A 16,193-nucleotide genomic window follows, 5' to 3' on the forward strand; every position below is an offset into this window, starting at 1 on the left:
CACTATATCAGATTTTAATAAGGAACAGAAAATAATATACAACCTTATGTTTTAGGTATATTTTTATATTGTTGAAAGTAAACAGAAATGAACTCATAAACAAGGTAAATACCTTCACTATAACCAGAGTTGAAAAGTAGAATAAAAACCAAACAATATGGTAAAGGGCTTATTTGTTAAAAGCATTTTGGGTACATGCTTTTACCCCTGTTCCTTCCTTAAACCCCCCCTACAATTAAAAGTGATTTTTAAAATGACAAAAAGACATACAAACACAAAAAGAACAGGAAAGGAATAATAATCAAAATTGAATAGCTCATTTAAAAATCTAAATCCTTGAGGCACCTGGGTGGCTCAGCTGAGTAAGCATCCTACTTCAGCTTAGGTCATAATCTCAACGTTCTGGGTTCCCATGTCCAACTTTGTGCTGACAGCGTGGAGCCTGCTTCGGATTCTCTGTCTCCTTCTCTCTCTGCCCCTCCTCCACTAGCATGCATGCTCTTTCAAAAATAAACACACATTAAAAAGAAATCTTAGAGGCGCCCAGGTGGCTCAGTCGGTTGAGCATCCGACCTCGGTTCAGGTCATGATCTCACAGTTCGTGAGTTTGAGCCCTGCGTCAGCACAGAGCTGACAGCTCAGAACCTGGAGCCTGCTTCAGATTCTGTGTCTCTCTCTCTGCCCCATCCCCACTCATGCTCTGTCTCGCTCTGTCTTAAAAATAAATAAAACATTAAAAAATAAATAAATATTAATCCTAAACAGGTAATTCGGATAGGCTATAGAAAACTTGAAATATACAGCAGTACTTAAAAAAAAAAAGTTTATTTATTTTTTGAGAGAGTGAGAGAACATGAGCAGGGGAGGGGCAGAGAGGGAGAGAGAGAAGAGAGAATCCCAAGCAAGCTCCATGCTGTCAGTGCAGAACCCGATGTGGGGCTTGATCTCGTGGACCATGATATCATAACCTGAGCCAAAATAAAGAGTCGGATGCTTAACTGACTGAGCCATGTAGGTACCCTCAATAATGAATATAGGCATCTTGGCCCCCAAATCACCTATAAAAGTAGAGAAACAGACTGACTTTAGCCTTAGCCAAATGAAGTGCTTATAAGATAGTGCTTATAGAGTGACTTCTCTGGAAGGTATAAAAATCCCAACAATTTTTGTCTAGTCAAGTTGCCATTATAATATAAAAGCATTCATACTTTTTCAAGAATTTTAAGACTATAATATCTATGTGACTTTGAGGAAATATGGCTTAAATCAGTACAGCAATACAAGAATGAAACAATTTAACAGATTTATGTAGAAAACCACAGGGCCATATCAGTAGTTCCAGAAATATCATTTGGCCAAATTCAGCACCCATTCATGATAAACTAGGGAGTAGAAAACTTCCTTGATCTGTTTGTGCCCCCTCACATGAGCAAACAGTAGGAAGACAGCTATCTGCAAACTAGTAAGAGTGTTTGTTGTTTAAGCAACCTCGTCTGGTATATTTGTTAAGAACCTGAACTGACTAAAACAGCCTATAAGATTAGGAATAATGCGAGACTGTCTGCCCTCACTATTTCCAGCCACTTTTTTTCCTAGAGTTACTAGAGAGTGCAACAGGAGAAAGAATGATAAAGGACATACGTTTTTGAAAGAAAAAAAATTCTCTTTTTTTAAGTGACTTAACTCCATACATAGAAAATACTAAAGAATCTCCACCAAAGCTATCAGGACTAATAAGAGAGTCTGGGAGTGCCTGCGTGGCTCAGTTAGTTGAGCGCCCGACTCTTGATTTGGGCTCAGGTCATGATCTCATGGTTCTTGAGTTCAGGCCCCACATTGGGCTCTGCACTGACGGTGCGGAGCCTGCTTGGGACTCTTTCTCCCTCTCTCTACCCCTCCCCCACTCATGTGCCTGTGTGTGCATGCGCTGTCTCTCATGATAAATAAACTTTTTTTAAAAAGATGGTCTAGCAAAGTCACAGGAAAGAAAGAAATTCATGTTGTTGTTTATTTTCCTCAAATTGATCTGTAAATTCAGTGTAATCCCAATCAAAATTTCAGAAAACATTTTTGTGGAAATTGGTTCTCAAATGCATAGGGAGAGATATAAGTAACCTAGAATAATCACACAGTTTTAAACAGAACAAGATGAAAGACTTAACATTACTTTTTCTTAAAGGGCCAAAGTGTAAATGTGTTAGGTTTGTGGGGCAGATGGTTTGTTGCAAGTTATAACACTGAGCGTTTTTGCAAGAAAACAGCATCTGTAGAGGATATATAAACAAATGGGTATGCCTAGGTTACAATAAAACATATATATTTTTTGTAAAACAGGTGGCTGTATCTCGGGCCATAGTTTGCTGACCCCTGGTATAGAGGTGCATATTGTGTTAGTGATATAAATGTAGGTATATAGGTATATAGGTATATAGATCAGAATAGATCAGAAATAGACCCACATGCTATTGGCTGATTGATTTTCCACAAGGGTGCTAAGGACTCTGAAAAACTAAAGAATACTCCCGTCAACAAGCAGTGCTAAAAGACTGGATATTCACATGAAATAAAATGAATTTTGGCCCCTATTCAGAAAAATTGAATTAAAGCATAGACTTAATTAAAAGTCAAAGCTAAACATAAAATTTCTGGTAGGGAATTTAGGAGAAACTAAATTAATGAGCAGTAAGCCTGTGAAAGATGGTCATTCAACATCAGGGAATTGCAAATTAAAACATAAATGAGATTTCAGTATGGACCAACAGGAATGAATACAATGAAGAAGATGGATAATATCAAATACAGGCAAAAATGTGGAGTAATTGGCACTCTTTTTTAGTTCTTGATAAAATGCAGAATAATCAAACTGCTTTAGAAAGCAATCTGGCACTTTGGCATTATATTACACATCCACACTTACCATATGACTTAGGTATTCCACTTTTAAGATTTTCCGAGAAAAAGTAAAGAACATACTTGCACAAAGACCTCTATATGGATATTCATAGCAGCTTTATATATAATAGCTAAAATGTCTAAATAATCCAAGTGATCATCAACAGGTAAATGTATTAACAAATTGGGATATATTTCTAAAATGGCATACTATTTTAATAAACACTAATGCATTAATAATCACAACATAATGGATAAATGCTGAGTGAAAGAAGCCAGATGTAAAAAAGTATGTGACATATGATTCCAGTTTTATGAAATTCTAGAATAGATTATTCTACCCTATGGTGAGAGAAAGCAGATCATTGATTGCCTTGAGCCATATTGGGCTCTGATGGAAACACTTTTTATTTTATTTATAGAAATGGATACATGGGTGGTGTATCCATTAATATCAATTGATAGAACTGTGATCAAGCTAACATAATTAGTTAAATGTACAAAAATAATGAGTAACTAAAGGCAGTGTTTTGGGGAAAGATGATGGGAGTTTATTTAGCTTGAAGGTTTGAGGAGGGTCTAAGACAAAGGTTTAGAGTGAAGCGAAACATGGGTTGTCCATCATGAGGATCTTAGTTATAAAGAATATAAGATAGAAGCTTTCGTTTTATTCCTAAAATTTGTGTTTGGAATGTCACCTGCTTTTTATTCAATGGCGTCCATTGTCATTTTCCTATTACCAATATCTGTATCTTTATGTATCTGTAGTTTCTTTCTTTCTTTCTTTCTTTCTTTCTTTCTTTCTTTCTTTCTTTCTTTCTTTCTTTCTTTCTTCCTCCATGTGTATATAGATACATATATAATGTGCATGATAATAAGAATATATTTTTAATAATTTTTTTATTTATTTTCATGTTTTATTTAATTCATGTCCTCTGTTTTGCAGAAAGATTCGGATGCATTATTGAACAGATTTCTGAAAATACAAATCATTATGGATAAAGCCTTGGTATGCATTATTGATATATAATAGCTTTGTTTTGTGTTTATATTTAATGGGAATGTGAAAAAGAAAATTCTCCTTGTCTTAAATACAGATATATTTTACTCTTTGAAATATGTATCTTAGTGTAGCAGGACATAAATGTTGTCAGTTGCCTTTGGATTAACATGGGGGACTAATATTTACAGTGTTAACTTATAAATATAGAATTCTAGCAATAATATATAATTTGTATGTATGGAAGTGTTCTACTATACTATAACCTATTCGATTATAACTAGCTGCATGTACTTCTGGATCCACTCCAAATTGTGAGGAAACTCTTCCATAAATTAATTTCCATTTTAAAATAAGCTATTTAGTTTATTATAAATGGGAGATCCCTGTTATTAAAAATTATCTTTTATAAGATTATTTTATGCTTTACAATTTCTTGGATTCTCTGGCAGAAATTCTATATTCTAAAAATGGGAAGAATTATCCATTGGAATATTCATTTAGTTAGGGAAATTTTTATTTATATATAATCAGCAAAGCCATTATGGGTGGCAACTAAGAAATCTTATGTTTTCATTATTACTGATATTTTTATATAAGGTTTATCAAGTGCCATAATGTTGAAAATTAGATCTTGTTGATAAAAGGCAATATTTAGATCTTTAAATAATTTTTATAAAAATAATACAAAAGAATAGGCAGACAAAATAATAAAGAGAAAAGCACATATAATTTTATTACCAGGAGATAAGTTTTATGCACATTTTCTGTTTTTAATATACATACATGTATATATATGTTCTTATACCTTTGTCTTACATATACTATTTTGTAAATTATTTTGTGTTTCCACATATTAAATATATTAATTTAGTTTTAACATTTGTATAATATCTGGTTAATATATTTAATATAATTTAATGTATTTTACTGGCTAATGCCCTTTGGGGGCATTTAGATTTAGGTTTTTGTTATTGTTACATAGGGAATAATACTATTTGTCCAAAACCAGTATCATAAGCATTGGAATTATGTTTTGTCATAGCTGTCCCTATGAGGTTGCTAATATTAAATATAGACAGCCTACTTTTCTCTCTCCACTTAGCTGGATACCTTCTTACCATTCCAATAATAACAGAAGGAATTTTCAATGCAAATGTCATCATGCAAAAACAACAATAAAGAACTCCAGAGTTCTTTATAATATCCTATGAATAGTATTCCTTCTTTTTTGTATTCAGTTTATCTGTCTTAAATTTTCAAGTATGACTTTGTAAACTGATTTTTTTAGATAATCCCTGCCTTTTCATTATACATTTAGTTGATTTAAGTTTTATCAAAAGTACTAATACTGTAGGTGTAGGTTCAGTACTACTATGCTATTAGTATTGTTTGTGTTATTAGTTATTTGCTTCTCTGTTCCTCCTTTGCTACCCTTGGGTTAATGGGGTATTTTTTAGCTTTTATCTTTATCTCCTATATTATATGTTGCTGCTGTACCTTTTTATCTCTCACATCTTACCCCATTGGTTTCTGGAGTGGTTCCAATTAACATTCTTGTCACAATCTAGAATTAATGTTATACCCATTCACATATAATGTAAGAGGTTTATAAAAATAAAGTTACGTGGATATTATCCCCTTAACGGATATAACATTTGTGGATATCTACTTGTGTTCAGTATGTCCCTTTTTTGTTTTGTTGATGATTTCTTTATGCAAAAGCTTTTTATTTTGATATAGTTCCAATAGTTTATTTTTGCTTTTGTCTCCCTTGCCTCAAGAGACCTATCTAGAAAAATGTTGCTACAGCCAATGACGGAGAAATTGCTGCCTGTGTTGTCTTCCAGGATTTTTATGGTTTCAAGGCTTACGTTTACGTCTTTAATCTGTTTTGAGTTTATTTTTGTGTATAGTGTTTAGAAAGTGGTCCAGTTTTATCCTTTTACACATAGCTGTCTGTTTTTTGCAGCATCATTTATTGAAGAGATTGTCTTTTCCCCATTGTTCATTCTTGCTTCTGTTGTCATTGATTAATTAACCATATAATTGTGGGTTTATTTCTGGGCTCTCCATTCTGTTCCACTGATCTATGTGCCTATTTTTGTGCCAGTACCATACTGTTTTGATTACTACGGCTTTATAATATATATATCTTGAAATATTAAACTGTGTTGCCTCCAGCTTTGTTCTTCTTTTCCAACATTGCTTTGGCTATTTGGGATCTTGTGTGGTTTCATTGTAAAGCCTTAAAAAATAATGAGGTCATGCTCTTTGTGACATAATGGATGGACCTAGAGGCTATTATGCTAAATGAAATAAGTCAGACTGGGAAAAAAATACCGTATGATTTTATTCATATGTGGAATCTATAAAAATAAATAAAAAGCAGAATTCAACACATGAACAATGAGAGCAAGCTGATGATTGCCAGAATAGAGGGAGTGGGGGATAGGTAAAATAGGTAAAGGAGAATGGGAGATACAGTCTTCTAGATATGGAGTGAGTGTTATGAGAATAAAAGGCACAGCATAGCGTTAGGAATAAAGTCAATGATGTTGTAATAGCTTTGTATGGTGACAGATTATAGCTACACTTATGATGAGCTTAGGGTAATGTTTACCCTTGTGAAATTAATATGTTGTACACCTGAAGCTAATGTAACAGTCTGTGTCAACTACACTTAAAAAATTAATGAAAATAATTGTAAAAATAACCCTATGTGATGTTATTGTAATATATTTTACTTTGCCATGTGTTCTAAACTACACAATAGTTTATTCTTTTAATATTCAATTGTTTAAGGAAATTAAGGAAATGAAAAAAGAATTTCATTTTCCCCCCATGTTTACCATTTTCAAAACTCTTTGTTCCTTCTTATAGGTCTCCGTTGCTGACATTTCTGTTTAGCCTGTTGATGAATTTGCTTCAGCTTTTGTTCATCTGCAATTATTTTTATTTTACTTCAACTCTTTAAATATTTTATTTTGAAATATTTTTAAATTTTCCAAAAAGTTGCAAGAATAAGAGTAATACAAAAAATACCTATACTCTATTTACTTAGATTTATTGTATCCCATTGATTGTATCCCATTATCACTTGTGCTGTATTTGAAAGTATGTTGTAAATTGCATCATGAAGCTTTTTTTCAGTGTTCATTTACCTAGAATAAGATCATTATCTTATATAACCACAATCGAGTTATTCATGTAGGTAAAAATAACATCATTAAAATACTTTTTATTCAGTCTACCAAGTATGTGCATATACATATAATTAAAGCATTTCAGAGGTAATATGTGATTTTTGTTTCTTTGAATGAGGACAATTTCTTGAGTATTTTTATTATTATGGTACATTGTTTATATGAGGTATATAGTCATGTTCTCTTACTGTGTTGAAGAAAATGGTGGTGGCAGCATACTGTATCAAATAAAAATGACTTAGCATTTTAGTTAAGAGATTTGAGTCCTGGTTCCTATTGTTAGTAGTCATACAATCTTGGAACTTTAACTTTCAACCCGTAATTTCTGTATGTGTTAGGAAGAAGATAATCACAAACTTCTCATTTTATTATTATTAATGCATAAGCTCCCTAGGTTTAAGCCTAAAACTTACTAAGCACTTAATTCTGCTTTTTTTCCTTTCACTGAGCACTGCATTATTTTGACACTTATATCCATTTAAAACGTGCTGGTTTAGTAATTTTTAATAGTGAACAAAATTTGTCTTTCAGTTTGATTATATGGGCTCTGAAGTGCCAGGTACAGTTGAGAAAGTTGTCCATATCTTTGGTCTTATCAATGCTGTAAGTGTGTTTCATTTAAATACTAAACATTCCTATTAATGCAATAACATTGTTTGTATAAATAGTATTTACAATTTTATAAAATATATTCTTAACAACTAGTTTTATGCACTGATGAATCTCATCTCCAAAAATGAGTGAAGTGAATATATTAGCATTATGTATAGAGATGTAATGTAATGCTTATGACTAATTAACACCTGTATGTGGTGTAACTTTTATTTTTAGATGTTTTCCCAGCTTAAAGTCACTGTTAAGCTAACTTCTTTGGAGCTCTGGTCAGATCAAAATAAGATTTCAACTAATGGGGATGCTGATGAAGTACTACAAAGATTTGTGTCATGGAAAGAAAAAAGTTTATTTCAAAGGTCTCGTGATATGGCATACTTATTAATGTAGGTGCATTATTTGCATTGATATAGAATTTATAAAATTACCTCATATGTTAGTGATCGGAATTATATGCAAAATGTGTTATGGGTTATGACAAGACATCTCAAAAATCGTATGCATACTGTATTAGCAAAATGCAAAATATAAAAATCTAATAACAATGTAGGACACTAAATCATAGCAGGCCATTATTCTCAGAGTGGACTGTTTACCCATGGAAGTGTATTAAATTTGAAAATTCAGAAAGCTGGGGCGCCTGGGTGGCTCAGTCAGTTGAGCATCTGACTTCAGCTCAGGTCACGATCTCGCAGTCCGTGAGTTTGAGCCCCGCGTCGGGCTCTGGGCTGATGGCTCAGAGCCTGGAGCCTGCTTCCGATTCTGTCTCCCTCTCTCTCTGCCCCTCCCCCGTTCATGCTCTGTCTCTCTCTCTCTCAAAAATAAATAAATGTTAAAAAAAATTTAAAAAAAAAGAAAATTCAGAAAGCCTTGGGATAAACATGGGGCCTCAAGGGTTTTAAAGATTTTCTCAGAGTTAAATAATTGAAACTATCACTTTAATATTAAATAAAATATAAATTAGTTAACAGAATGCAATAGTTGCATATAAAACTGGTTAAAGTAAAAACATTAAAATAGTAATATGGTTACCTTCTAGTATTTGTATAATAACCTAAGGTATAGATATATAACTATTTGTACTATAGCTTTCAAAAGCCTTCATATAGATGTTTGCTTTACTAATTTGATTAATTTACATGGAAAAATAAGAACATAATTCAGAAGGTCTTAAGCAATATGGAATATATTTATAAATCTATTGGTGTCTCCTACTGCATTAAGGTCAGGTCTGGGGACTCAGGAACAACATTAATGGGACTGAAATGTGTGAGGATGCTTTCTGTATCCTCTCTCTCAATATGAGTCTACCTCATATTGTCTTTTCTCTCCCTGTCCTCCAATGCATCCTTTTTTATACACTTTACAGAATCAATTAATGCAAATCATGGCAGTAAACTATCCTGACTTGTACATCTTAGAATTATATCCATCCAGTGGTGGCAAGAGTGATGATTCATTTTTCAGAAGGGTAGGCACTGCTGGGTTTTGGGCTGTGTATCATATGACATTAAAGTGGACTTTAGAACTTAACTTTTAGAAACTGTGGGAAATCAAATACAAAATGATTGAAAACATTAGATTCAATATGTAATACTCAAGTTTCAAAAAACAGTTTTACTGAGGAATCCAATTCTTAAAACGTCATTAAATTATTAATAAAGTATGTTTATTTACAAGAATAAATTTTGTTATTTAGTTATAGAGACCATCCTAATTATGTAGGAGCAACATATCATGGAATGGCATGCAATCCAAAGTTTGCTGCAGGAATTGCTCTGGTATGCATTTTTATCTCCATCTCTTTAGTAATTATATCACCTTTTGAAGTTAATATCTATTTCAGGGAACAAACATACATATAGTGTTTCTACCATGCTGTTTTGACACATTTTTATGAAATACCTTTTATTTGGATTTTGAAAGTCAAATATTACAATTTTAAAATTTTTGTGTGTGGTAAAATACCCAGAATGTGAAATTTACCATCTTAGCTATTTTAAGCATATAGTTCAGTAGTGCTTATGATGTTACATCATTGTGAGACAGATCTCAAGAACTCCTCATCTTGCATAACTATAGCTTTGTGCCTTTTCACCAACATGGCCCCATTTTCCAAGCCCTCTAGCCCCTGGCATCTACCATTCTATTTACCTGCTTCTGTGAGTATGACATTTTTGGATTCCCTATATAATGGTGAACATACAATTTTTGTCTTCACGTGTCTGGCTTACTTCTCTTATTATAGTACAGTCTAGGTTCATACATGTCGTTGCATATAGCAGGATTTCATTCTTCTTATGACTGAATAACATTCCATTATGTGTGTCCGTATAGGTGACATTTTATTTTTTTCCATTAACATGTCAATGAACACCTAAGTTGTTTTTAATACCTTGGCTATCATAAATAATGCTGTAATAAATGTAGGAGTGCAGATATCTCTTTGAAATGCTGATTCCAGTTATTTTGGATATATGTATGTATATATATATATTTGTGTGTGTGTGTGTGTATATATATACATATATATATATATATACGTATATATATATATACATACACACACACACACACACATACACACACAGAAGTAGGTTTGCTGGGTCATCTTTAATATTTTGAGGAATGATCATACTAATTTTGAGAATGGTTGCACCATTTGATAATCCCACCAGCAGTTCACATTATATCCATCACAACCTCACCAACACCTGTTACTTTCTGCAGTTGCTTTATTTTACAGTAGCCATCCTATTGGGTATGTGGTGATATCTTACTGTGGTTTTGATCTACGTTTCTATGATTATTAGTAATATTGAGGATCTTTTCATATACCTTGTGACCTTGTGAAATCTTCCCTGCAGAAATGTCTATTCAAGTCCTTAGCCCATTTTTTAATGGCTTTGAGTTTTTTTTTGTTTGTTTTTGGATTGTATGAGTTCTTTATATTTTGGATGTTAGTCTCTTATCAGCTATACGATTTGCAAAATTTTCCCCCATTTTGTAGGTTGCCTTTACACTTTGTTGATCATGTCCTTTGAAGCACAAAAGTTTTATGTTTGGTGTAGTCCCATTTGTCCACTTTTACTTTTGTTGCCTGTGCTTTTGGTATCATATCTAAGAAATAATTGTCAAACCTAATGTCATGAAGTTTTTTCCTGTTTTCTTTCAAAAGTTTTATAATTTTGAGTCTTACATTTAGATTTTTAAGCCATTTTGAATTAATTTTTGTATATGGTGAAATATGTGGGTCCAACTTTATTCTTTTGTTATGTGGATATCCAATGTTCCCATCACCATTTATTGAAAAAGCTGTATTTTCTCCCTTGAGTATACTTGTTGAACAGACTGTCCTTTCCCATTGTGACATATTGGCACGTTTTTATAGATCATTTAATCATATGCAAATGTTTGTTTCTAGGCTCTTTAATCTATTCCAGTGATATATATGTCTACATATGGATCATGTCATTTGCGAACAGAGATAATTTTGCTTCTTTCTTTCCAAACTATAAGCCTTTTATTTATTTTATTGCTTAATTGCTCTGGCTGGTCTTTCTATACTATGTTAAATAGAAGTGGCGAGTGAGTATTCCATCTAGTTCTTGATCTTAGAGGTAAAATTGTCAGGATTTCACCAGCATGTGTGACATTAGCTGTGGGCTTTTCTACATGTCCTTGATTATGTCGAGGTAGTTTTCTTATATTCCTAGTTTGTTGAGTGTTTTTAATTATAAAAAGATGTTGAATCTTGTGAAATCCATTTTCAGCATAGAGATTATCATGTGGTATTTTTTCTTCATTCTTCAAAAATGGGGTTTTACATTGATAGCTATTCAAATGTTAAATGTTCCTCACATTCCGGATATAAATACCACTCACTCATGGTGTAGAATCTTTTTAATATGCTATTCCATTCAGTTTGCTAGTATTTGGTTGAGGATTTTTATATCAATATTCATTAAGGATATTGCTCTATAGTTTTCTTGTTGAGTTTTTGTATCAGGGTAATCATAGAATGATTTCACAGAATGAGTTTAGGAGTGTTCCTTCTCCTTTAATTCTTTGGAAGAATTTGAGGAGGATTGGTATTAATTCTTTGTTTAATGTTTAATGTAGAATTTACCAGTAAAATCATCAGGTCCTGGGCTTTTCTTTTTGGGAGGTGTTTTTACTATTTTTACCATTATTTCAATCTCCTTAGTAGTTATTATTTTATTTCTTCATGAGTGAGTCTTGAAAGATTGTATGTTTCTAGGAGTTTATCCTTTTTTTCTTGCTTATCCAATTTATTGGATTACTATTTTTAATAGTATTCTCTTACATTTTTTTAAATTTTGTGACGTCACTTACAATGTCTTTTATTTCTTTTTGTTAAGTTTATATATTTATTTTGAGAGAGAGAGTGTGCACGCACATGTGCTGGCATGTGTGCATGAGTTGGGGAGGGGCAGGGAGAGAGAGAGAGATTGAAGATCCCAAGCAGGCTCTGCTCTGTCAGCCCAGAGCCCAAGGTGGGGGTCAATCCCACAAACTGTGAGATCATGACCTGAGTGAAAATGAGGAGTTGGACACTCAACCCACTGAGCCACCCAGGTGCCCCCTCTTTTATTTCTTATTTTAAGCATTTGAGTACTATCTCTTAGTTAATCTAGCTAAGAATATGCCAATTTTGTTGATCTTTTAAAAGAACCAACTATTTGTTCTATTGAATTTTTTCTATTGTTTTTCTGTTCTTTCTCTGCTTTAATCTGTATTATTCATTTCCTTCTTTTTGCTGGGGTTCATTTTTTCTAATTTCTTGAGTGGTGAAATTACGCTGTTGATATGACATCTGTTTTTCTTTTTTTTCTTTTTTTAAAGTTTATTTTTATTTTTGAGACAGAAAGAGACAAAGCATGAATGGGGGAGGGGCAGAGAGAGAGGGAGACACAGAATCGGAAGCAGGCTCCAGGCTCTGAGCCATCAGCCCAGAGCCCGATGCGGGGCTCGAACTCACGGACCGCGAGATCTTGACCTGAGCTGAAGTCGGAGGCTTAACCGACTGAGCCACTTAGGCGCCCTTGTTTTCTTTTTAAATGTATGTGTATACAGCTGTAAGCATGCCTCTTAGCATATCTTTTACTGGATCCTGTAAGTTTGGATATGTTGTGTTTTCATTTTCTTTTTATCTCAATGTATTTTCTCATTTCTTTTGTGACTTCTCACTTGGACTTAGTGGTGTCTGAGTCTGTTGTTGAAGTTTCACAGATGTGTGGACTTTCAAGTTTTCTTTCACTTGTTATTCTCTTGCTTCAATCCATAGGGATCAGAAAAGATACTTTGTATAATTTCAATATTTTTAAAGTTACTTGTTTTGTAGTATGACAAGTAGTCTATCCCCCAGAATATTCTATGTTCACTTGAGAAAGATGTGTATTCCACTCTTGTTAGGTGGGATGTTCTGTATATCTTTATTAGGTCCAGCTGGTCTATACTGTTGTCAAGTCCTTTATTTAATTATCTTTTGTCTAAGTTTTCTATCCATTATTAAAAGTGAGGTACTATAGTCTTTTGATATTATGTTTCTGTTTATCCCTTCAATTCTTTCAAAACTTGTTTCATATATTTAGGAGCTCTGATGTTTGGTGCATAAGTATAATTATTATATATTCTTGGTTAATTGACCCTTTTATTATTCCCTTTTAATAGTTTTTGATTTAAAGTCTATTTTGTTTGATATGAATATGGCCACCCCTGTTCTCATTTGGTTATAATTTGCAAGGAATATCTTTCTTCCTTTTTAACCTTTTAGCTTATGTAAGTCTTATATCTGAAGTAATATAGTTGGAGTCTGTTTTTGAATCTTTCAACCTATCTGTATATTTTTATTAGGGAGTTTAATTTATTCAAATTTAAATTAATTTCTTATATGAAAAGCTTACTATTGCCATTTTGCTAATTTTATTCTTTATACCCTGTAACATTTTGTCCCTTCCTCTCTCTTAATGCTTTCGTTTGTGTTCCACTGATTTTTTTTTTTTATTGTGACATGCTCTGGTTCCCTTCTGTTTTCATTTTGTGTATATTGTGTACATATTTTATTTTTAATCACCATTTTAATTACTTAAAATATATTAACATTAATAGTATTTTAAACTGATAACATCTTAACTTCAATTGCATACAAAAACATTACTCCTTTACAGCTCTATTTCTCATTTTATGTTATTACATAGATTATAGGCTTTGTTTGTTTTTTTTTTTTTGTATTTGTCCTTCCAATTCTATACAATAATTAAAAGTGAACTTACCCACCAAAATTACAATAATATATGTTACTATATTTGTCCATGTATTTATCTTTATTAGAGAACTTTATAATTTTCTTTTGGCTTTATGTTGCTAACCAGCATCCTTTAGTTTCAACATGACAGCCTCCCTTTAGCATTTCTTATAGATCAAGTCTAGTGGTAATTAACTTTTGTTCATTACCTCAGCTCTTATTTTTCTGGAAAAGTCTTAATGTCTTCATTATATTTTAAACTATGGTTTTCCTGGATACAATAATTTTGGTTGACAGTTTCTTTCTTTCAGCAGTTTGAATGTATTCATCCTAATCCCTTATGGCCTGTAAAATTTCTGCTGAGAAGTTTACTGGTAATCTTATGGGAGTTCCCTTATATGTGACAAGTTATTTTTGTCTTGCTTCTTTCAAGATTCTCTCCTCACTTTTACCTTATGGCAGTTTGATTATAATGGGAAATTTGTGGGTCTCTTTGGATTTATCCTCGTTGGAGTTTGTTGAACAGTTCACTCAGATTTCTGAAGTTTATGGTCATTATTTCTCCAAATAAACTCTCTGTCCCTTTCTTTCTTTTTTCTCCTTCTGAGATCCCCATAATGCATGCATTGATCTGCTTGTTCATGTCAATAGGTTCTATCTTCTTCATTCTTTTTTTCTTTTTACTTCTCTGACTGGATGATTTCAAATGATCAGTCTTCAGATCTGATTCTTTCTTCTGCCTGATCAAATCTAATTTTGAATACCTCCAGTGGATTTTTAAGCTCATTTATTGCATTTTTCCGCTCTAGAATTTCTTTTTAGAATAGTTTAAATTTCCTTGTTGACACCTACACTCAGAATTTATTCAGGTATGTAAGGCTAGTTAATCATTTAATTTAACCAATTCCATCCTTAGACTAAACTAGAAAACTTCTTTGATCATGACAATAGATGCAGAAAAAGAATTTGACAAATCCCAACACCATTTGTGACAAAATTTTAGAAAATCAAGTCTAGAAGGGAACTTCCTTAACTTGAAACATCTAGAAAAGACCTACAGCTAACACCTTAATTGTGAGAAACTAAATGCTTTCCCAGTGAGATCAGGAACAAGGCAAGAATGTAACTTCCCAGTCCTTTTCAGCTTTGTACTGGAAGTCAAAAACACTGGTTACACCAAACACATAAGGATGTGGAGCAACAGAAACTCTCATTCATGATCATAGGAATGCAAACTGGTACAGCCACTGTGGAAGACAGTTTGGCAATTTCTTACTCTTACCATATGATCCAGCAACTGTCCTCTTTGGCAGTTACCCAAATGAGTATAAAACTTCTTATATCCACACAAGATCATGTACATGAATATTTATGGCAACTTTATTCACAATTGGCAAAAATTAGAAGGAACCAAGATATCCTTTAATGGATCCTTGAATGGATAAAAAAAACTGGAATAAATACATATAAAGGAATATTATTCAGTTATTTAAAAAGGGAGCCATAAGGCATTTGAAGACATAAAGGAATCTTAAATGGATACTGGTTAATGAAAGAAGCCATTTGGAAAAAAGGCTAAGTGCTGTTATATCCTGTATTATATTAATATTATATTATATTATATTATATTATATTATATTATATTATATTATATTATTATTATTCTGTGACATTCTATAAAAGGCAAAACTATAGAGATCATGTAAAAATCATTGATTGCCAAGAATTTCCATGCTGCTGACATCACTACTTCTCAAGTTTTAGTTTTTAAGACAAAAAAAAAAATGCTGCTTGCACATTCTGCCTTTAGAAGAAAGTTAATTTGATTTCTTCCCTAAAACTGTTTCTGAAGTCAAAACTAATAGCCAAGGCAACCTTTAAGAATCTGTGTACTTTTTTCTAATTGTTCACATGAAAAGTAATATAGTTACAGAAGCAATGCTTATTATTTTCCATTAAAAAAATTCAGATTTAAATCAGTAGCATGGCATTAAAACATGAAATTGCATTAATCTTATTCGTTATTTGTCAATGCCATTTGGACTAAAAATACTATTACTCAAAGATAATAACAAAATTTGCCTATTTTTTCCATATTCTTAAGAAAATAATGAACTTTGTTATACTAGTTTAACTTATATACATTATATTTACTTGAAAAGATAAAATAGATAAACAAGTTAGGCAACAATTGTGATTTTTTTTTTCTATTTAG

General features: G+C 32.4%; 1 protein-coding gene across 5 annotated transcripts in view; it reads left to right on the top strand.

The window, feature by feature from the left end:
* LOC106978366 (A disintegrin and metallopeptidase domain 3-like) overlaps positions 1–16,193 on the top strand; it is a 117,070-nt gene that overhangs the window by 36,663 nt on the left and 64,214 nt on the right. For all 5 annotated transcript variants that reach the window (XM_053216551.1, XM_053216553.1, XM_053216550.1 and 2 more), the window contains 4 exons: positions 3,839–3,901; positions 7,630–7,701; positions 7,930–8,096; positions 9,410–9,491. In XM_053216551.1, coding sequence (XP_053072526.1) covers positions 3,839–3,901; positions 7,630–7,701; positions 7,930–8,096; positions 9,410–9,491 — 384 coding nt within the window. The remainder of the gene's footprint in view (positions 1–3,838; positions 3,902–7,629; positions 7,702–7,929; positions 8,097–9,409; positions 9,492–16,193) is intronic.

The sequence above is a fragment of the Acinonyx jubatus genome, chromosome B1, assembly GCF_027475565.1.
Source record: "Acinonyx jubatus isolate Ajub_Pintada_27869175 chromosome B1, VMU_Ajub_asm_v1.0, whole genome shotgun sequence".
Classification (NCBI taxonomy): Eukaryota; Metazoa; Chordata; class Mammalia; order Carnivora; family Felidae; genus Acinonyx; species Acinonyx jubatus.